The sequence below is a fragment of the Girardinichthys multiradiatus genome, chromosome 13 (genome assembly GCF_021462225.1).
Source record: "Girardinichthys multiradiatus isolate DD_20200921_A chromosome 13, DD_fGirMul_XY1, whole genome shotgun sequence".
NCBI classification, from domain to species: Eukaryota; Metazoa; Chordata; class Actinopteri; order Cyprinodontiformes; family Goodeidae; genus Girardinichthys; species Girardinichthys multiradiatus.
Window position 1 is genome coordinate 19,248,655 of NC_061806.1, and position 21,623 is coordinate 19,270,277.

Below are 21,623 nucleotides of genomic sequence, written 5' to 3' on the forward strand. Positions count from 1 at the left end.
GGCTGATCCAACTTTGATGTAATGTCCTTAAAAGAAGTCAAAATGAGGCTCAGTATTGTGTGTGGCCTCCACGTTCCTGTATGACCTCCCTACAACGCCTGGGTATGCTCCTGATGAGACGGTGGATGGTCTCCTGAGGGATCTCCTCCCAGACCTGGACTAAAGCATCCACCAACTCCTAGACAGTCTGTGGTGCAACGTGACGTTGGTGGATGGAGCAATACATGATGTCCCAGATGTGCTCAATCGGATTCAGGTCTAGGGAACGGGCGGCCCAGTCCATAGCTTCAATGTCTTCATCTTGCAGGAACTGCTGACACACTCCAGTCACATGAGGTCTAGCATTGTCCTGCATTAGGAGGGACCCAGGGCCAACCGCACCAGCATATGGTCTCACAAGGGGTCTGAGGATCTCATCTCAGTACCTAATGGCAGTCAGGCTACCTCTGGCGAGCACATGGAGGGCCATACAGCCCTCCAAAGAAATGCCACCCCACACCATTACTGACCCACTGCCAAACCGGTCATGCTGAAGGATGTTGCAGGCAGCAGATCGCTCTCCACGGTGTCTCCAGACTCTGTCACGTCTGTCACATGTACTCAGTGTGAACCTGCTTTCATCTGTGCAGAGCACAGGGCGCCAGTGGAGAATTTGCCAATCCTGGTGTTCTCTGGCAAATGCCAAGCGTCCTGCACGGTGTTGGGCTGTGAGCACAACCCCCATTTGTGGACGTTGTGTAGAAAACTCCAACAAACCTTTCAGATCCCTTCACTATCCTCTGCAGGGCAGCCTTGTCCAACTTATAACATCTGTGGTATCTTGTCTACACTCTCAAACTCTCAAACACAGATTTGTAGAATATTGCTGGGATGGTAGCAAAGAGTGAGTCTAACTGGACTGTATCATGCTCTGCTCTGTCTCTGCTATTTAGACAATTGTTGTTACTGTCTTATATTAACATGTGGTTCTCAAACTGTGGCACCACTAGTAGTACCACTAGTACCACTAGTGGTACTAGTGGTACTACTAGTGGTATTTAGTAGAAATGCTGGCATAAAGTAAACAAGAAGGAAATAATTGTGGTGTAGAGCAGCCAAAAGGATGAGTTATTATATCACATTGTTCTTTACTTCGTCTGAAACTTCTCAAACAGATGTGCAGTGAAGAACCAATTTGAGCACTCACACTACGAATTACAGCACAGATGAATGTATGAATGAATAAATTACGCAAATTAACCAAGAATAAGCGCTGGTGGCTATGTACACTTGAAGTATTGAAGTTATATACTGAGGACACAATATCAGTTGCGACTGATCCAAACTTTCCCTGCTCTTAATTCTCTTTACATTATCACAATCTCACCACCACTGTCCATGGGCTTTAACATCTCGGCCTCGAAAATCCATATCAGATGGAGGCATCAGGGTCCAGAGAGAAATCATGCAACTGTCCAAATAAACTGGCATCCAAAGAGTGAACGCAGGGAACTTAAACTGTAATTCCCTACTAAATGTGGCATTTATGGCCAGATTTTAGAATTTTAGAACAGGCATTCTGAGCCCCAAGGTTGTTTTTTTGGGGTGGGGTTTCTTTTTTGTTTAATGAATGGATGTTTTGAGATCCCACCTCTAATCTAACCCTTGAACTCAAGCATATGAGAAATAACAACATGACATTTTAAGTCTATGTTCCATGCCTTCAACTTTGATGTAGGTGTATTTCAATAACCACATCACATCGCCACATAGAAAACTTACATGGTTACTCTAATGCTCTAGATATTTATTTTTTTTGTCTCAATGAAGACATTTCTAGGTTTGCTGTCCTTTTTAGAAAGAAAAAATACAAAGATCGTTTCAGAATTTTTTTTTTCATGTGGACAAAAGATCTATGGTCTGAACCTTTAAATCTATTTTTCTTTGCAAAAAAAACAAACATGTATGAGCAGGGCACCAAACACTGGCTGTAGCCCAGGGGCCCACATCTTTCCGCAGGCACACCTGGCTGCATCAAAGCCAGCTTTACCAGTTGCGATATTAAACATATTGGAATGACCCCTGAAGACTGCAAGCTGGTGAGATAATCTGTCTAAAACAGTGTTGCATATTAACCCAACAGACTGCCTCCAAATTTGCAATAACATAAACTAGAAAAAAGCATTAACTTTCACATTGTTTGTTTTCAGACTAGATCTATGTCACTGCTACATACACAATATACATATATGTTGTTTTAACAGTAAAAATTACTATATTCACAAAAGTTGTTTACTGCTAAAGCAATGCAATGTGTGTCACTGTGGTGTTAGTGGTTTTGAAAGTAAAACTACTGTATTGTCAGCAGTTCTCTGATGTTTAATTTGTTTAGATCATGTTACTGCAGATTTACAATGCATTCTGGGAAATTCCCACAGTACTGTAATTTAAATTAGAGTAATGTTTACTGGTGGGAAAACAGCTAGGTTGCCAGATTTAAGTAAAACAGGCAACTGTTCTTCAATTGGAATATATTTTAATTTTATAATTTATTATGCTAAAACACACATTACTGTATAAATGCACAATGCTGTATATTACAACTCCAATGTTAATTACAGTAGCTATTTATAACAGTGTAACACTGTATTGTACATAAAAGTAAGATTGTTGTTTTACTTCACAGAAAAACTGTTTCACTAAGTTGTACAGTAAAGATGGTCTATTCAGGGCCGGAATTAAGAGGATTTAGGCCCCTGTGCTTGGTGCCCTACTCACACATGTATGCAAATTACAACAGATTGATTGTTAATTACATACTTTGATACAAAAAAACCTCAAGGTTTTATAGCCTTCACTAAAATAAAGATTTTTGGAAACAAACTCTGCATTTGCACTTTATTAAAAACCTCTTTTTAAAAAACACTCTTAATTTCTTGACATGTCTTCATCCATTACAACAGAACAAAATGGTAAAGCAGCTACGCCAGGCTTGTGCGTGGGGATGTCACACAGCGAGTGAAATACACCAAAACCAAAGAAAGAGGCTCCTAAAGAATGCTGTTATTACGTTTGCTGTGCTCGAAGCGGCACTTCAAAATAGTTGTGTACTGTTTATTTGCACAAAAATCCAACAACTTCACCCACCTCACTTGATATGCACTTAAAAATGTTCTTTGAAGATGTATAAAATATGGTTTGCAAAACATTTATTCATTAGTAAATTATATTAAAAAAAACTATTTTGGGATCCTCATAACCTAAGGTCCAAGGGCTATTGTCCCAGGAAGCCCCTTGATGTAATATTAAAGCTTCAGTTACTGTCAGTTTAACAATAAATGATCAGCACCCCTTGATAAAATGCCAGGTTTTTGTGATGTAAAAAATTAGATCATTATAAATAATTTCAAAAGATTTTCCCAGTTTCAATTCAACATATATTATTTTCAATTCACCTGAAAAACTAACAAATGTATTAGGAGAAAAAAAGTTTCATTAAAAAAGTTGCAACAACCTGGTTACATAAATGTACAGATTTGTTTAACTAAAACTACACTAAACTAAAACCGCCTTTTAGTACAGCCTTTAGTCTTACTTTTTACACACCAAACCCCAATTTGTTGAATCTCGTTTACCAGAATTAAAGCTCAGCTGTCCCAGTAGAATCTGTGGCATCTGCTAATTCGTATCCCTTGTTGAGGTTACAATGGACAAAAGTGTCTTGTTGTATAAATGTATCAGTCAGATCAAGGCTATAAAACAGCCACAGCATTATGTAAATACCATGGGACTCATTCACAATTGAAGAAATTATGGGAAAACAGTGACCTATTAGAAACTGGAGGTTTCCTCAAAATGAATGAAAGGATAAAAACAGTCTGAAACTGAAAGAGATTGTCAGCAACCCGGATGAAGATGCAGAAAGTACAGGATAGTACAGTTTTATTTATATGTGACAAAAATGTTTCGTGTTCTCCACATGTCTGAACTAAGTGGGGCTGTAAAACACTGGTCTTTTCTTACAAAGAAAACATCAAAACCTGGCAAAAACTTTCTAAACGTTTGCAGGACATTTTTAGGTCTGATAAAACCAAGCTTGAACTCTCAAGCCACAACTGAGAGGAGCAATGGCTCCTCACCCACAGTGAAACATGGCCATAGCAGCATTATAATCTGAGGTTACCTTTCTTCAGATAGAACAGACGTTTATGTCAAGTTGGTTAAAATTATAGACGAGTCAGAAAACCAGTCAGGTTTGACCCAAAACCTCAGGTGTCTACCAAAAAGCTGAAGATGAAGAGGGATTGCATTTTTATCTTCATGGTGTAGCTAAATATGCATCCAAATTGGAATTAAATTACCCAGACAATGTCCTGTATTAGGACTATGGACATGAGATGTTTTCACAATCTGAAAGATTTGTAGAAATTTTGCAGAGTATAGAGATAGATTCATACCGAAGGAAGAATGTTGAAATTGAAATATAAGGTGCTTCATCCAAGTATTAGTTTAAGGGTTTGTATACTTATACAGCCAGGTCTTTGCATGTTTTTTTTTTTTGTTTGTTTGTTTGTTTCTAAGTTAAACTGTACAGGGTAAATGTCAAACTATTTGCGGAAAAATCCTGAAGCTATTTATGATGATTGTTCTTGTATATCACAAAACCTGGGGTGTGTAGACTTTGGAGAGCCACTGTATATCCCTGCAGTGTTTATCAACGCACAGCTCTCCGTGTGCACACCCATAAAAAAGCAGGTTACAAAGGGGAAGTGTTGCTTCAGTGGGCCCTTCATCCACCAGCTCCGACTTTGGGGGCAATGTCTGTCTCAGTGGGTACTCCTCCCCCTCCTTTCCATGCTCCTGAGCAAACACCCCCCGCCTTCCGATTGGCTAACCTGCCCGACCAATCAGAGCGGAGCGGAGCCTTTTCGTATTACCGCTGCCGACTGGGCCTCAGCCGCGCTTGCTCATTGGCTCCCCAGCTTCAACTATCCTATATGAATCAGCGCGCCAACTGTGCGTCTCTGGCCGTGTTTCCTCCGCTCGGCTTCGGCGCAAACCATAAGGATGTAACGAAACACGCCAGATCCGAGGCGCTTTCTAACGGTCCTCAACATTTCAGGAAGTTCCTCGTCCTTTACATTTACTGGGACTGCTTTCATAAATATGTTTGTTTTTTTGTTTTTTTAATAAAAAGAACACATTTAATCAAACATCCTTTTCAACATTTTGAATCCAGGAAGTATCTGGTGAAGTTTCATCTCCTAAAAAGTCTCATAATAACTTTTTAACCAAAACACTAATTGAGACATTTATTCTCTGTCGCTGTATTTAAGCGATTTAAGTGGCGTTTAAGCAAAATTGGCCAATGCAGTTTTTTTTTTTCGTATTAACCAAAGAGTTACGCTTTAATAATTTCCACCGCTACCCCCCAAAAATGGAGCCCACACAGAGGTGCTCTGTCGGTCGAAGAGTGTCAGATTGTGCTTTTTGTGTAGCTCCAGGATGTATAGACACAGCAGCCATTTGCGCTCTCTCCTTGCCATGTCTGTTTAGATGAACTGATGCATGGCTGCAGCCTTTCTCAGACTGAGGGGGCGTGTGTGTGTGTGTGTGTGTGTGTGTGCAAACTCTGCAGGAGGAGTAGTGAATGTATCGCTGAGGAATGTACAGAAAAAGTCTTCCCAACCCTCCCCCATGTCTCCTTCTTCCGGTTTCAGGGTAAATTTATTAGGGGGTGCAAACTAATATAAAGTTTCAGAGCAAATCTGTATCCTACGTGGGAAGATCTGTGCGATTCGTGTAAATTTGACACTAAGATCGAGCCGCTTATGCTTGTTTTTGGGGGATATTTCTAAAAGGGGAATGGCTGAGGGATGAGGAAAAAGAGGGGGAGGTGGATTGTTTAAGTAAAGCGCAGCTTATAGCCCAACTTTGAGCCGTTATTGGCCTCTCCCCAAGACAGTCTGCGTCTCCAAATCGCAACCCCCCCCATTAAGCACCAGTGAGCCCAGAGCTTCTGTTTTCCGGTGAGACTGATTTAATTTTATGTATATTTTTCAGATCTTTATAAAACAAAATCATTATCTTTGCAATTTTTTTCCTGTAACACCATTTAAACCCATACTGACCGCTTCGGACAGCCAGAGAGTGGGGGAATACTGGCTGTGAACGCCATGTTGAGGGAGAGCCTTCCAGTAACAGCATTGATACAAACAATCTTTGCGTTAATGCAGCTCCTGTTTAGGTGCAAACAGATGTTTTCTATGGCACGGAGGTGTTTCACAATACTACAAGGAGGGCGAAAAATAAAAAAAAAGAAGATAGTTTCTGCTCAGTCTGCCGTGGGATGATACCCTTCATCTCATTAGAAAATGGCGGGCGTTGCACCCTTCCCCTCCCCTCCATTCAAAAATATATGCAAGGGCATACACCTCTATGGTAGCAAAAATCGATATCTTGCAAGAAATTGCTCGAATTGTTTTTATATTTCTGCTTTTCTCTTTTTGCATTGTTTTTTTTTTTTTTTTTTTTTGTTTCTTTAAAGCTTCAGCCAAGAATCTGTACGTTTTGTTGTTTGCACCACTTCCTAACAAATCCAAAAGGCTGGAGAAGAGTGACTTAATCGATCTATAGCAAGTCAAACGATTATTTACACGTGATCCTATTTTATTATGATAAAAACAATGTTTTAGTTTGCTTTAAAACGACTCACAGGAGCTACAAACACACCGTTACAGTATTATTTGGATTCAAAGGGCAACAAGTGTTTGTATTAATTTTTCCTGAACTTTTAATTGTGATCTGATCCAATTCTGATGCAAAGCCTGCGCAGCATGGGGTGTAAAATAATCATTTGACAACTTATACTTGTTTTAAAATTGTATTTTACCACATTTATAGCTTACAGTTTAATATCAAAGTGTATTTATTTAAATGCCTTTTAAGAAATCTGTATTTTCCTGTTTTTTTGCCCTATTTTGCAGCACACGTTCCTGCTGTATAGTGTGTGTTTTCACAGGGTCACATGGGTATTTGCAGGCAGTCACACATTACAGCCACAGTGTAGCCTATATACGGCCATGCATTGGCATGCATCTCTGTGCTGCTCTGGTTAGAAAACTTTCCTCCTGCAGCCTGAGCTTCTGTTTTTGTTTACAGTTTTCATTTTTGACTGATGAGCTAAATTTGTTTTCACATTTTTTAAACACCTTAAATGTAATCAAGTTTTGCAATGTCATGCATGAAAGAAGTAAAAAAAAAACTAAATGTGTTTTTGCATCAAGTTGCCAAATATATTTCAATGATTATTGTAATTTTAAATGTGTCATTTAAAGAATTTGCTTTGTGTTTAGTAATTTTTCTTTATAAAGCATTTACTTACAGCATCTGAAACTGAAATAATATTTAAAAGTCTTAAGTGTAATCACCTGTTAACATTATTCTTAAGTGATAAAAAAGCATTTATTTAGACTATTTTAACAAGTTTGTTTGGATCAATGAAGCTGTCATATGTTGTGCTAATTTTTTATTTTTTTTTACCACTTAGGGATTGCAAGAAATAATTATAATATGAGGATATTTTCAAATTTATAGTAAATTCATTTCTCAGACTGACACAATTTTGAATTTATGATGCATTCAGGAATCATCTTTAATGTGAATAAATATCCTATAAACCCCCTCCAATATCTAGTTTTCATGAAACACTTTCAATTCCTATACTAAATGTTAAAAAATGTTACATTTTGGTTTGTATCTGCGTGTCATCTGTATTTTCTGTTAATCAGCAAAGCACATAGAATCCCATGCTTACTATTTCAACATAATCAGATCAGAAGACCTGTTTTTAAGCCTTTATCCCTCACCAGTTTTTGTTTTAAACCAACATTTGTGACATTTTCAATGGCTTCCAACTGTCAGACACAGTCCTGGTAGCTATCTTCTATTTGACTACAAATGCATGGTAAATATTTACTGTAATACATCTAAATTGGAAAACATGGGCGATAACTTCAATGTAAAAATTTTTAATGAACTGATTTAGTTTGGAATCCTTGTTTTTCCTTCCCGTCTGAGCGTCAAGCTATTCAAATTGTATCAATTGTGAATGTTTTAATTAACCATTGGATCAAATCTCTACATAAACCCTCAGCAATGCAAGTCCCCTCCCAGTTTTTAACATTCCACTCCAGTCTATAGGTGCACAACTACTGTCAACAGACCAGCTGCACTGAGCAACCTAAAGGAAAGAAAAAAATCCAGATCAGGAAACAACATTTATCCAGAAAATCAAAACAAGTTTCTGCCTTTTTTCTTTCTTTCATGTGTCAGAATGATGTCAGAATTCCCGTTAAGGAACGGTGACGGTGTAAGAAAGCTCAGTATCAGCAGCCGCAAAGCTAGGAAGAGACACAAATGAACACATAAAGACCAAATTAAATCTTTATTGAAAAACACACCATATGACCCTTGTATCACTTCAACAACCTTGGAACCTTAAGACTTATCTCTGAGTCTGCATGAATGAATGCATAATCCTGAGGGGCCCCTGTGACGTGTCAGCAGTGATCATTGACTCCCTTTGAGTGGAGCAAGGTCTACAGATAAAGAGGCCTCCGTACCTTGAGGGTCAACCTGTTTAATTGGCCCATTCACTGGAAAGATGCTTTTAGCTCTAAATGTGACCTGCAAGGTTGATTCATCTCTTTCGATATAGTTTATTTAACAAGAAGCCATGTTTATTTTAATCATCGGTAGCATTTTATCAACTTATATCACTGTAAAAGGTAGAAGTTTGTTTAAAACACTTAAAAGTTGCTGCATTTTGATCTTCAGTGACATAAATACAGCATAATACTCATCTTGTTATATTTGTGCCTGAAAACTCTTAATAAAATGTTGACCAAACTTCTTCTGTGCATGTTTTTATTGTTTTCCAACTTATTGGGAGTATTGAAAAATGTATACTGACAAGAAAGCTGAAAATAAGTAATAAAGTATGGATTTCTACTCCAGGATTTTGCGAAATACAGTTTTTATTAAGTGCACTGAAGAAAAATAAATCTTTAGGGCGATGACATCACAAAAGACACAAGAATCAGGCTGATCAGCTAGCATCAGTGAACTCTATGGACAGTATACAAGTAAACATCTTTCTAGCAGGAATTTGCTTAAAAACATGCTGATAAAGAAGGATAAAAGTACATGAAAAATATAAAAGGATGCAGTGGAAAGTAGTCTGATTTGTTGCCCTATACCTTTTGTGATGTCACAAGACACGTGCCTAGAAGCCTGTTTTAGGGATTGTAAAGTTTACCTTGAATAATTAAGGTTGTACAGCAAAATTGCAAAACAAATAAGCAAGTCTCATCATGACATAGTGTTCTAGGTAACAAACTGCATCTAAAGCGAGGTTGGTTGATTTCACAGAAAAGTCTGGCTTCAACAAAAGGAAATATACAATTTTATAATTTCTTTCATTTGTTTTATAAAAAACAATGACCACAACAATAAGATATTATGTTAAACACTTTTTGAGAAGTTCTTCATTTTAAAGAGGAGCTAAATTAGAATAAAAACCAAGCTGCTGATTCAAAACCTTTTATTTTACAGCCTAGTAAACTGTTAAAGTCAGAGCAAAGTAACACTGAGATAAATCTGTAACCCTCACCGTTACACACAGTGTTCACCTGATACAGGCTGTAAAAATCAAGTGTCCCCATTTATTCCTCTTTGTTAGCCAACAGCAGAAAGTACAACCATTTTGCATAATCTTCAGTAAGCAAAAAAGGAGTCAAATCTGTTGCAAAAAAAGGTGGAAAAAAATCTATGAGCCTGAGAATGAAGCATTCAAAACATGACTGCAGCAAAAAGTTGGAAAATCAACACATCTAATGAATATAAAGCTCAATTTTAAAAGCTCTGTAAATATAGACTTGCAGATTTCAAAGTTTTTCCCTTTAGCATCACACAAGCAATCAGAGAAGATGAACTTTGAACTCTGAGTGGAAGGAATGAGGAATGTACTGGTTTAATGCTGCAGAATACAAATAAAATCTATCGTTCTTTATCAGGTATTACACATATATGCAAATGTCCAAATATAGCTAATAATGGTGCAGCATCACAAAATATACAAGAAAGGATCTCTATTTAAACTTTTCTGATAGTAAAAGAGAGCCATCATCATGATGGTGATGGAGAGCCCCTGCAGCAGAAGGTAGACAATTAGGGAAAATTTCCCTTTAAACGAAGCATACTGCTAAGTTTGTACTCACAAATCACAGCTCATCTAAATTCTGTTTATGTTTGTCACATATGCTATAACCACAGTTGTCAGTCCTTCTACAGCCTATTTGTGGAGAAACAGAGGGGTAAAGACTTTTTATCGATTGAAAACACTGCACTGTCTACATTTTCAACTGTACATTAAAGACAAACAGCGATCATTATCCCAAAAAATATGTGTAGGAAACTCTGAAGGCTTGACATCATCGTTGATCTTACTGATCTGGTCGGCCCCTGTATATTTATTCCAAGGGATTCCAGGACATGGAATAATCTACTCCAACACTTCTCACAGCTCCAGCTTTCATTGTCTGGGGAAGAGAAGAGAAATGAGAAGCAACGTCTTCTTTTAGTAAACATTTAACGTCAAAAAGCAGACTGATGGGTTACAGAGCAAAATCCTTTGACAGAGGACGCTTCATTTCTTTGGTTAAAGTATATAAGACGACACTGACATCTAGTGGCAAACCTATATCATTACAGCTGAATAAAAGGTGGTGAGAAAAACAAGTATTAAGAAAGCCTGACATTTTACATTCCAGTAACCTATAAAGGAAACGTCTGATTCTAGCCAGTATATTTGGAGCACTTGGAAATAAATACAGTCAGTCAGTCATTTTCTACCGCTTATTCCATAGTGGGTCGCAGGGGAGCTGGTGCCTATCTCCAGCAGTCTATAGGCGAGAGGCAGGGTACACCCTGGACACGTCGCCAGTCCATCACAGGGCAACACACAAACAACCAAGCACACACTCATTCATACACCTAAGGGCAATTTAGAGTGACCAATTAACCTAACAGGCATGTCTTTGGATTGTGGGAGGAAGCCAGAGTACCCGGTGAGAACCCACAAATGCACGGGGAGAACATGCAAACTCCATGCAGAAAGACCCCCGGTTGGGAATCGAACCCAAGACCTTCTTGCTGCAAGGCAACAGTGCTACCAACTGTGCCACCGTGCAGCCTTCACTTTAATTTCTTAAATATTTAATATAACTGAAAAACATTTAAAATTCTTATTTTAATTGACTTGACATTCACTTACAGATATAAACATGAACTTGTTAATACATATATTAAATGATTTCAATTTTTTCTTTGGTAAATAAATAAATAATGAATAACTTTAAAGATGGCAAGCACAAAGTATTTTTATTCTATTTGGCGGTTTTCACTGGCCCATTCGAAACATATGGGAAATTTTAACCCTGTAGCAAGAAAAGCTAAGAATCCAATAAGTCAAACAAAAATCTAGGATGAAATTTCACCTAAGACTGTCCAGCAAGCAGTCATTGACACCCTCCACGAAGAGGAGGAGGTCATTGGTAGAGAGGTTGGTTGTTCGCAAAGTGCTGTATCCTAAAACACCTAACATATTAATAAAAAGTTGAGTGGAAGGAAAAAGTGGGGTAAAAAGAAACGGTGCACTACTGTATTGAGATAGTAAAGCAAAGCCCAAGCTGCTCTGTAACCACAGACAATCTAAGAAGTGTCTTATTTACTTAAGCTCCGTGGTTCAAACTTCTCAGAATAAAGAAAATTGTGAATTTTATTTTTAAAAATCAAGCTCCCAGAGTCTGGAGGAAGAGTGGAGAGAGAAAAAAAAAATCCAAGTTGCCTGAGGCCCAGTGTAAATATTCCTGTCAGTGATGATTTGGGGTGCCATGACATCTGCTGGTGTTGGTGCACTGTGTTTTATTAAGACCAAAGTCATTGCAGCCGTCTACCAGGAAATTGTACTCTCTGATGACATGCTTGGAGGTACTGATTTGATTTTCCAGCAGGACCTGTCGCCTGTTCACACTGACAACAGCTTACTGACCATAGTAGCACTGTGTCTTACGTATTATCAAAATATTCTGAACTTAATTATGGGTTTTTTATTAGCTGAAGGCCACCATTGCCAGTCCTAATATAGTTTCAAGTGTTACTGAATTACTAAAACAGATGAACCTTTTGATATTCTAATCCATCAGTATACATCTCTAAATGCTAAAGCAGGCTAAACTAACACCTTCTCAGTGTGTAGGGAGACCTGGGGCGGTATGATGGTTGACACAAGGATTTTGCTCCTTCCTTTCCGGAGGAAGTTTATTTTCCTATCAAATGAGTAGTTACCTCCAGGGGGCGCAAATTTAAAGAGTCCTGATAACATCTAAATCACCGTTTTATTTTGTCACCCATAATAAGCTGAAAGCACACACATAAAAAAGATAGAAAATGTGAAGCATATAATTACTTACCCGTCTGCCATTTCTTCCTTTGGAGTCACTTTGTAATTTTTTGCGTAGTAACATAAAATAATCAGAAACGGAGGTCAAAAACAATATATAATACATCAACTTCAAACCTTAGACAGGTTCCTAAGTACTACCCTAAAAACATGGCGGTGGGCAGGCTATAATATAGCTGTTCGCGACGGAACAGTCGACTTCCTTCGTGTTAAAAACACAAAGCAGTTACCTTCTCCGTGAAAAAAACGTGGATGAGCCTGCGACAAAGTGGGAGGAAACCTTCTGCTGTGATTGGTGGATACGGTAGGTTGGGTCTGATTACATTGTGCTTTAGTATATCATAACAACAACGAAACGCTGGGCTGTGAATGGCTCCGCACCATGTTCACACCGACTCTATGGCAAGTAGTTATAACATATAATCAAGAAAACCCTTTAGACATCAACAATAGCATTTCTACTCGTCAAAATGACAATGTTAATACATTTAAAATAGCATTTTTACTGGTAAATACTCAATAGCTTAGATTGTAGGATGTAAACAGAGTGTTCAAGGAACCATTCATCCATCCATCGTCTATACCTGCTTATCAATGGAGTGATTGGTGCTCCTATATATATATATATATATATATATATATATATATATGTAATGTATTTTTATTTTTTTTGGCCAGTCATTCTTCAGGATTTTTTTGGGCTGTGAGCAGAATTTACCGGTCTATCCATTCCTAAAAGTCTTTAGGATTACTAAGATGTTTCATGAAATAAGAACATATTGTTCTGTCAGTTTGACCAATAAGAGATTAATAATAGGAAAGATACGTTTTATTAATCAGTGTTTAGTAGTTACTGTAAATGAATCATGCAGTTGTAAAGTAGCAACTCTAGCCAAATGCAGGCTGGTAAAAGATAAATGTAAAATAATTATTTAAACTTTACCTGCTTAGGATCCAGTGCAAATGTAATGAATAATGGAAGGAATTAATCAACTGTAAAACTCTAAAGCTGCTCATAATCTACTGTTATTTATCAGTTGAGACACAAAATAATTTAGAAGCAAACAGTCTTCAGAAGGGAGTAGGAAGTAAAGTCAATTGTGCGTTCTCAATCTTGTTTTGTGAACAAAGGTTGAGATACAGGCTTTTCTTACAGCTTTCTCCAGAGTTACGAACAGAAGAGGATTAAAAAGAGTGCAACTAGACCAAAAATTTGTTTAGTCACATTTACTCAAGATTTAACCAGAATTTTGCTACTTTTTTCTTTAATAAATTAAATCACCAATTGAAAACAGCTTGTTGTGTTCAACTAGAGAGCTTTATTTTTGTCTAATAACAAAAGTGTGACAAAAAACTGAAGAAATCTGTGATGGGCAAATACTTTTTCACAGCACTGTATTGCACAGCATAAATGTCACTTTGAGGACAGCTCCATGTTGTTAAAGAAAGACAAAATCTCATTTGCTACAAATAAACTGAAAACAGCTTAAAGTCAATTTATAACAAAGACACAAATATATATGAATCTTGTAACTAATGGTGAAATTAGAATCAAAATGACTAAATCATTTCTGTAAAAGAAAAATCTCTTGCAGTTAATTTAGTTAAATGAAAAGAGTGATGGGGGTTAAAAATAAGATAAGCTGGGGGAGAAGACCCCAGTGTACTCAAGGAAGATTTTATTATCCAATCCAAGAATTTCAAATATTTCCTCAGCATAAAATTGTAATGAATTTTTTTTTTAAGCTTCATCATTGAAAGCTATTTAGAGAAACATGAATGAGAGCCAGTAGAAAGCCCGCTAAAGGGCAGGACTGCTAAAACAATCGCGAGAGGAAATCACAGAGACTCTGGTGGAAACCAAGTACATAGCTGGATCCACAAAGAAGAAAATAAACAAAAACCTGTAAAGAATAAACCATCAAGATGATCCAAAAATGACTGCCATTTCCAAGCTTGAGTTCAGAAAAATTATGTTTAAGTGGAAAAAAAGCACCTTATGGTCTGATAAATCCAAATGCCCACTAGAGAGCTAAAGAAAGTTACAGTGCTGTTAAATTAAAACATGATGCAACAAACCCTTATGTAAACCTTTTAAAAATGTTTCTTGAACTGAGCCAGTGTCACCATTCAATTTGGTTCCTTCTGGTTTTACCACTCTGGTGTAAAATGCTATTGATTTGGAATTGCCCAAAAAACGTTGCAGATGATAATGATGACAGAATTTCTAATTAGTTAGCAAAAATCACAAATTCGACCACAGCTTGAAATCTCAGCAGCTCCTGATTTGATGATAATGACACAAAAACCCCTGATGGTTATTAATCAGGGTACTTAAAAGCTTCTTTGTGGGGTGTGGATGGGGAGAGAGTCCCCTCCAGTTTACATTTACAGCATTTTTAAAGTTTGACTACATAAAATACAAAGAGGGTTAAACTTACATATCAATATGACTGTACCAGAACAATCCTTCAGAACCTAAAAAATCTACTCTGCTGCTTTTTTGCCAACCTTAATAACCATATCTTCTCTTTCGACATCAGACCTTCAGGTTTTTTTGTATTTATTGCCTTGCAAAAGTATTCCTATATGTGACTTTATAAAAGAAATTGGCTATACTGAAGAAGTGGAGAGAAAAAGTTAACATGCATTACTGCATGCCAGCAAGTATGTGGCTACCTATTTAAATGGACCGTCTGAGCATGGAGAACAAAGTAGCAGCCAAGATCCCCACGGTAACTCTGGAGGAGCTGCAAAGACCCAAAGCTTAAATACAAGAATCTGTTGATATGACAACTATTAATCAAGCACTGAATAAACCTGGTGTTTATCGAGGAGGGGCAAGAAGAAAACCCCTGTTTATAGTTTTAGAGTTTTCCACCAGCTGTGCAGGGTGGAATTGAACTTTTTGGCCTCCTAACTAAAAACTGTGTGGTGGAAAAAGTAACAAAGCACATCAGATTGAACAAATTATCCCCATGGTAAAACATGTTGGTGGCAGCATCATGATGTGGGGATACATTGTTCAACACAGACAAGGAAGGGGGCCAGAGTTGATGGGAAGACGGATGGAGCTTTTTAGAGACTGCAAAAGACTTGCAACATTGATGGAGGTTCAACTACCAGCAGGACAACAAGCTAAAACAAAGTCGGAACTACTGGAGAATGAATTAGCTAAACCAATGTTCCGGGTCCAGTCAAATTTCAATTGAGAATCCGTGGTCAGATTTGAATATTGATGCTCAAAGACACGATCCGTTTAAACTGGCCACGCTACTTTGTAAAGGCAGCAAAAGGTGGTTCAGGAAACCAAATTTTTATTTCTTAAATATTTTGAAAACCACGTACCATTTTTCTAACACTCCATAATTATGAATTGGTTTGAGTTGGTTCATCACATGAAATCACAATAAAACTTACTAAAGTTTGTTGTTAAAGGATGATGTCCGAAGGAGGCAAATACTTTTGCACTGTAAAACTTAAATAGGAATTAACTACAAACCATCTAAATATAAAAGAAACTGAGTAATTACCTTGTGTGACAAAACAACATGGATGAATTTGGCCCAAAACTGATTCAAAAAAGGGAAACATTTGATTTCTACGAAGTTATTAGGAAATCTTTCTCAAAGTGGCTGGCTGATCTAACGGACACCACTTTAAGGTCATGAAGCATCACAGCATCTCTGTCAAAGCACCACTGAATAATTTAAGCCTCTTTAGCTCAATATAGCTCATTTTCAAGCAACAAAAGTAAGCAAAGCCTTTTGAAATTACATCTTCTTTTTGATCCACATTGACTTTGTCACACAAAACTCCCAAATACCGTCGGTTTAGGTGTTGCTCTCATCTTCGAAACCAGTGAATTAGAGAACTGGTGAGGTATTTTATTACCAGTTCATCACCATCACAAATAGCAATTAAAGGAGCAGAAGAACCAGAAGAACATTTCAGAATATTCTCCTCCCCTTCAAACATCTCTAAAGCAGAAGTTAGAAGAAACAGTATATTTAGAAAGTCTCTATAGTCACAGTGCAAAATGGACCCTAAACAATATAGATCTACAGATGGCGCAGTACATTCAATGTTCTCCATTATCTGAATTAAAACAGCTCTAAGCGACACATGGGACTCATTCGATTTCAACAGAGATATGGCAAGCCCACGCAGTCAGACAGATGTTTACAGTGGCGACCAGGCATCATCCGGTCATTTTACACAAACTCCCAGAGCAAAACAACACATACACATTTATATTGCCTTGAATGAAGTGCTAAAAAAATATTCTTTGGGTTATTTCTTAAGAGCAAACTTTATTAATGCTTAATAATCACAAGCTAAAATAATCATCTTTCTTAACTGTGCCTCTTAAAAACACTAAAATATAGCTATTCTTCATTTTCTGGCGTGTATGGTTGAGCAACTGTGAGGCATATTAACCAGATTCTAATTAGCTATCCAGTTTTTTGTTTGTTTTGGTTTCTTTGCATTTACTTTAACAGTCACCAAATTCAAAGCTGCAAGGTTAAGAGAAACATGAAGAAACATAGGCAAAATGATTCTGCACCACGAATATAAACTATGAACAGGACAGTCTCAAAGTAGCAGGATATGCAGGAGATAAAAGAAGCCCTTCATTTCTCTCTCCAGCTGGACTACATTCTCACATCCAGCACTTTAGGATTCTGGATGTCTGTGAATATCTATTATCGCTACTCAGTCACTGATGGAGAGGTGCTTCAAGAGAATAAGAACTCCTCCTTAATGTGCTCGAGGTCTTTTAGGGATGTGTGGATGAAGACGCAGCATCCCAGGATGGCTCCCCGGTGAATCCTGCTTTGAAGCTTTCTGCAGGGCAGCAGGGACGCCCCCTGCTGGCGCCGCATGGGATGTGTTTGTTGAAGAGGAATTTGCCACCAGTTCGATTTTCCCCTCCAGTTTGACCAGCCGCGTCAGAATGTCATCCAGCAAAACAGCTATGGTCCTCTTTAGGTCCGCTGAAGGGTAGCAGATGGATATAAAAACAAATGCACAAGAAAGACAATAAATTAACATCTGTGACGTTTGCACTGCCTTGTAAAAGTATTCATACCACTGAAACCTTTCCATCTTTTCCTCATGTTTCCTCCATTGTCTTCAATGTATTTTATGAGATGAGAATCAAACATTTATGTCAATAGAAGGAATCAGAAACTTGACTACATGCTGAGTAGCCATTTGATTCAGGGACACGTCTCAAAGTTGCAGGACACTGGCCCTCAAGGACTGCAGTTCAACACCTCAGTGATAGACCAACACAAAATAGTACATAAATAAAGAGGGGGGAAATGATGCAACGTCATCTTCTCCACAAGAAGCTTAAAATAAGGTTCCTCGGTCTTCATGAGTGTTCTGCAACAAACCTTTGAGGCCTCCACAGAACAGTCCTTTATACTGAGATAAATTGAGAGCCCTTTTTACTGATAAGGTAAATTTTTCACTTTTGTTTCGATTCACAAGTACAACTTTTTGTTGGTTTATCACTAACAATCCCAATAAAATAAAAATATATTGGCTGCTACAGTAGACCATTTCTGGTTGTAATGTGACATAATCTGAAAAAGCTCAAGGGGTTTGAATACTTCTACCATGTACTACAGTATTTTCAAACTGTGCCAGAAACTGCTTACCATATCCTGCCATGGACGTTCCTTGTGGTCCCCCTGGTGCGTTCTGGTTCTCCTCCGTCAGGACCTTCACGTATCGCCGGCTGAGCTCCAGAATCTGCTCGCGCAGCTCGGCGCTGCTTTGATGGCGAGGCTGCTGCACGGTGTAGCGCAGCAGCATCAGTCCCCACGCCAGCCCGAATACCAGCAGCAGCACACTCAGCTTCTGGGACATGTTCCTCCGCAGCAAGAGTGCACCCAGCATGGCACTGGGCAGGGGGTGAAGGGGAGGCAGAGGTGCCTTTTAAAAAGGCCAAAGAGGTCGTCTTTGACGTTAAGACTTGATTATGCAGTCTTTCAAAGTGAACTGCTTTTGTTCAGAGTTCTGCAAAAGGTACCAACATCCTGCCTCGGATGGAGGAGGTGAGGAAGCGATGAACAGCAGAAGCCAGAAAGTGTAACCAGAAGAAAGTCGACACCCTTAAAAACCAGCAATCAGGAGCTTTTGGAAGCGGTGCTTGCTTGCAAGATCTCCAACACCAAATCATCTATGCAGTCATGGCCTACGGGCTCCACAGGCATGCTTACCTATGCTAAAGAAATACACAAAAAAAGAAGTTAATAAAGTTCAAAGGCATGCGAATACAGTGCATGAAGATTTGGAAAAGGAAAGTGACATTTTTCTGATTCGTATTATAAAGGAGCTGGAGGCAGCATGAAAGTTCATTCTTGAGCTACTTTTCTGTTATTAGAGAGATTTCTTAGCTGCTTTGGGTCTGGGTTCACAATAGTCCACTCTGACTAATGTCTTTCAGTCCTCTTAGCCCAGAAACCCAATTACAAGTTTAGATTCCATAACAGTCCCATTTTGTAGCTCCATACAGAAGACCAATCATAGAGGGCATTCTTTTTTCTCATTTTACCAATACAATGGCTATTGAAATGAAGACAATAAGGGCTATAGAGGCACATGTGCAAATGCAGGGTGATCATTTCTCAATTTTCACAACTTTGTCGCTAAATTAATTCTCAGGGGGTTTTTGTGGGTGTGGGAGTGTCACTTTCTGTTCAGGTTCTGAAAGGGGACAAAGACTGAATAAGTAAATTATGAAAAGATGAGATAACAATCTAAATCTAAACTGAAGCTTCGTACATACACAACTCCTTTTCTCTGATCTGTGTATAAACTCGGCTTCGGCAGATAAAAAAAAAAAAAAAACAGACATGCAAAGAGCAAAAACAAGGTTTGGTGAAACAAAAACCTTGATGAAACTGGAAGCATGACAAAGCACTTCCTACCTTGGGATTGCTTAAACATAGCAAGAAAGGTCTAACACGCTTTTCAGGTTGCATTATTCTGCAGGTTGCAGTGCTGGTGGAAGGTTGACATACACTGTGTACCATTCATCTTCGGCAGTGAAAACAGGCATTTGAATCAGGATTCATTAAAAAAAATAAAATTAAAATAAAATAGTGGTGTTTTATGGTAACCCACACAGGATCACATTAACCGACCTGGCTTTTAAGCATAGTCCACATATTTTCAGTTGGATTAAGGTTGGAGCCATTCTAGAACCTTAATGTTAGCTTGCTTTGTCCATTCTAACACCAGCTTCAGTGTCTGTTTGAGAACCTTATGTTGGAAAAAGGTAGGAGGTACTCCTTGTTCACTACTCCATCCACTTTCTGCGATACCCCTTTACCAATGGGAGATAGAAAGACGCGCAGCATAAAGCTCCCACCACCATACTTGCTTGACAGTTGGTACAGTTTGAAGGTTTGAAAGCCTCACCTTGACTCCTCCGAACTTACTTTTTGTCATTGTCATCAAATACCTCAACCTTTGCCTTGTGTGACTGTAAAATATTTCTCCAGAAGGCATGTGTCTTGTCCATATAGGCAGCTGCGGATTTTATAAGAGCTTGAAGTTGTGGATTTTACAGCAGGGGCTTATTTCATGGTCAGCATCCTCTTCCATCCATGTTGAAGCTAAACTGGTATCACTGTCGACAATGACAATGGTGTACTAGCATCTTCCAGCCTTGATGGTTTTTGCCGTTCCCACTTTACAAAGTTACACAAATATAACTTTATTAAGAGGGATGGGTGGGAGGGATGGGTAGTTTCCACACCATCACTCTTCATGGTTTTCGTGGCCACATGTCGGATCATTCAAGTTTCTGTTTATTTTTTAAAGCCAGGGCGAAGTGTAGCAGCCATGTTTCAGACACCTGACCCGCAGTGCACAGTAACACGTGGCGGGGAGGGGTTCCTGTAACTCTTTTCTGACATCTCATTAAAATGACTTTAAACTGTAAAAATGGTATGATGTACAATCAGAGAGCTTTTGAAACTGCAGCTTTCTTAAACCCTGCAACACCCTTATACTGGTAACTGGCTCTTGCGTCCCCAGAAATTATAATCTTGATCCAGGGATTATAGGTCACAACTTTTCACAAGCTTCAATGTAATTTGATTGACTTCAACATTTTAAAACACTGCTGCTGTCTTAACCTATGTCCATGATCTGAGCACAATTTGCAAGTTATTTTATTGCTCTTTCAGATCAAATTAGTTTTGACATACACCTCTTTTGAAGATTTTACCAACATCCTTTTTATTGATCCAACCACATCGTTATGGAAACACACCACAAATAGATAAGGAAGGCAGCTTAAATGCAGTTTCTGCTGGACAGAATGATAAGGCACACCAAACAAGTCAAGTTAACGATTGACCACAACAGCTGTCAGATGTTATTTTACAACTGACAAGACCACCAACTGACTTAATTAGCTCAACTGTAACATATAAACTGAAAAGTCAATAGCCTTAAGGCGGAGGAGCACATATGTCAGTGCACTCCCACGAACAGATAGCTCACTGGCAAGTTTGCTTTAAACTTAACTCATTTCCAGAATACCCAAATCTACTATAGAACATGTAAAGACAGTAGCTGATTTACAATTACTTAGCCCGAACACGTAAAGTGAAACAAATTCACTGTATACAGATTTTAGGACTGATCTAAACCTGTTTCCAACTCTCACCAACATCTCCTGTGAGTGTTAGATCGACGTGTTAGCTCACAAGCTCCCTAAACGCAGTGTACAAAAACACTTGTCAGCAGATATGTGTAGCCAGTCAAAAACAGAAATATGACCCCACCGTGTCTCTTGAGGCGACAGCTTGGGTCCTAAGAGGAAACTTGCAAACTGCAGAGGTGCTGGGACCGGAGGACGAGCTTCAGCGGACACAGAGGGATGATGCTTGCTATTCGCCGCCCCGCGGCTGTTTTCGCTATCGCTAGAGAAATGTCTTTGGCATACCACCATTTCCCGTAAAAAAAAAAAACAAAAAAAAAACCATAACATAAACAACGCTTGGCTGCTTATTTCGGCTTCATCCCTCCGCCAACAATGTGGCGTCAGCCTCCTCAGATACAGCAACCCAAATTCAGCAGCTGCAGCTGTACT

General features: G+C 38.5%; 1 protein-coding gene and 1 long non-coding RNA gene across 2 annotated transcripts; both read right to left on the reverse strand.

Moving 5' to 3' along the window:
* Positions 1-9,569: 9,569 nt before the first annotated feature.
* Positions 9,570-12,820, reverse strand: LOC124878892. Its single transcript, XR_007040885.1, has 2 exons — positions 12,513-12,820; positions 9,570-10,580 (listed from the first exon to the last, which is right to left on the reverse strand). It is a non-coding gene; the product is annotated as an uncharacterized LOC124878892 (long non-coding RNA).
* Positions 12,821-13,801: 981 nt separating this feature from the next.
* Positions 13,802-21,612, reverse strand: ccdc126 (coiled-coil domain containing 126). Its single transcript, XM_047383746.1, has 3 exons — positions 21,316-21,612; positions 18,172-18,740; positions 13,802-17,499 (listed from the first exon to the last, which is right to left on the reverse strand). The coding sequence occupies exons 2-3, from the start codon at positions 18,410-18,412 to the stop codon at positions 17,264-17,266; spliced, it is 477 nt and encodes a 158-aa protein (XP_047239702.1). The 5' UTR covers positions 18,413-18,740; positions 21,316-21,612; the 3' UTR covers positions 13,802-17,263.
* Positions 21,613-21,623: the final 11 nt, after the last annotated feature.

Bases quoted from the DNA above. Each gene is read 5' to 3' on its own strand.
- ccdc126 (XM_047383746.1), bottom strand. From the start codon at position 18,412: ATGCTGGGTGCACTCTTGCTGCGGAGGAACATGTCCCAGAAGCTGAGT. The intron at 17,500-18,171 runs GTAAGCAGTTTC...GCTACCCTTCAG, and splicing joins AACGTCCATGGCAGGATATG to CGGACCTAAAGAGGACCATA.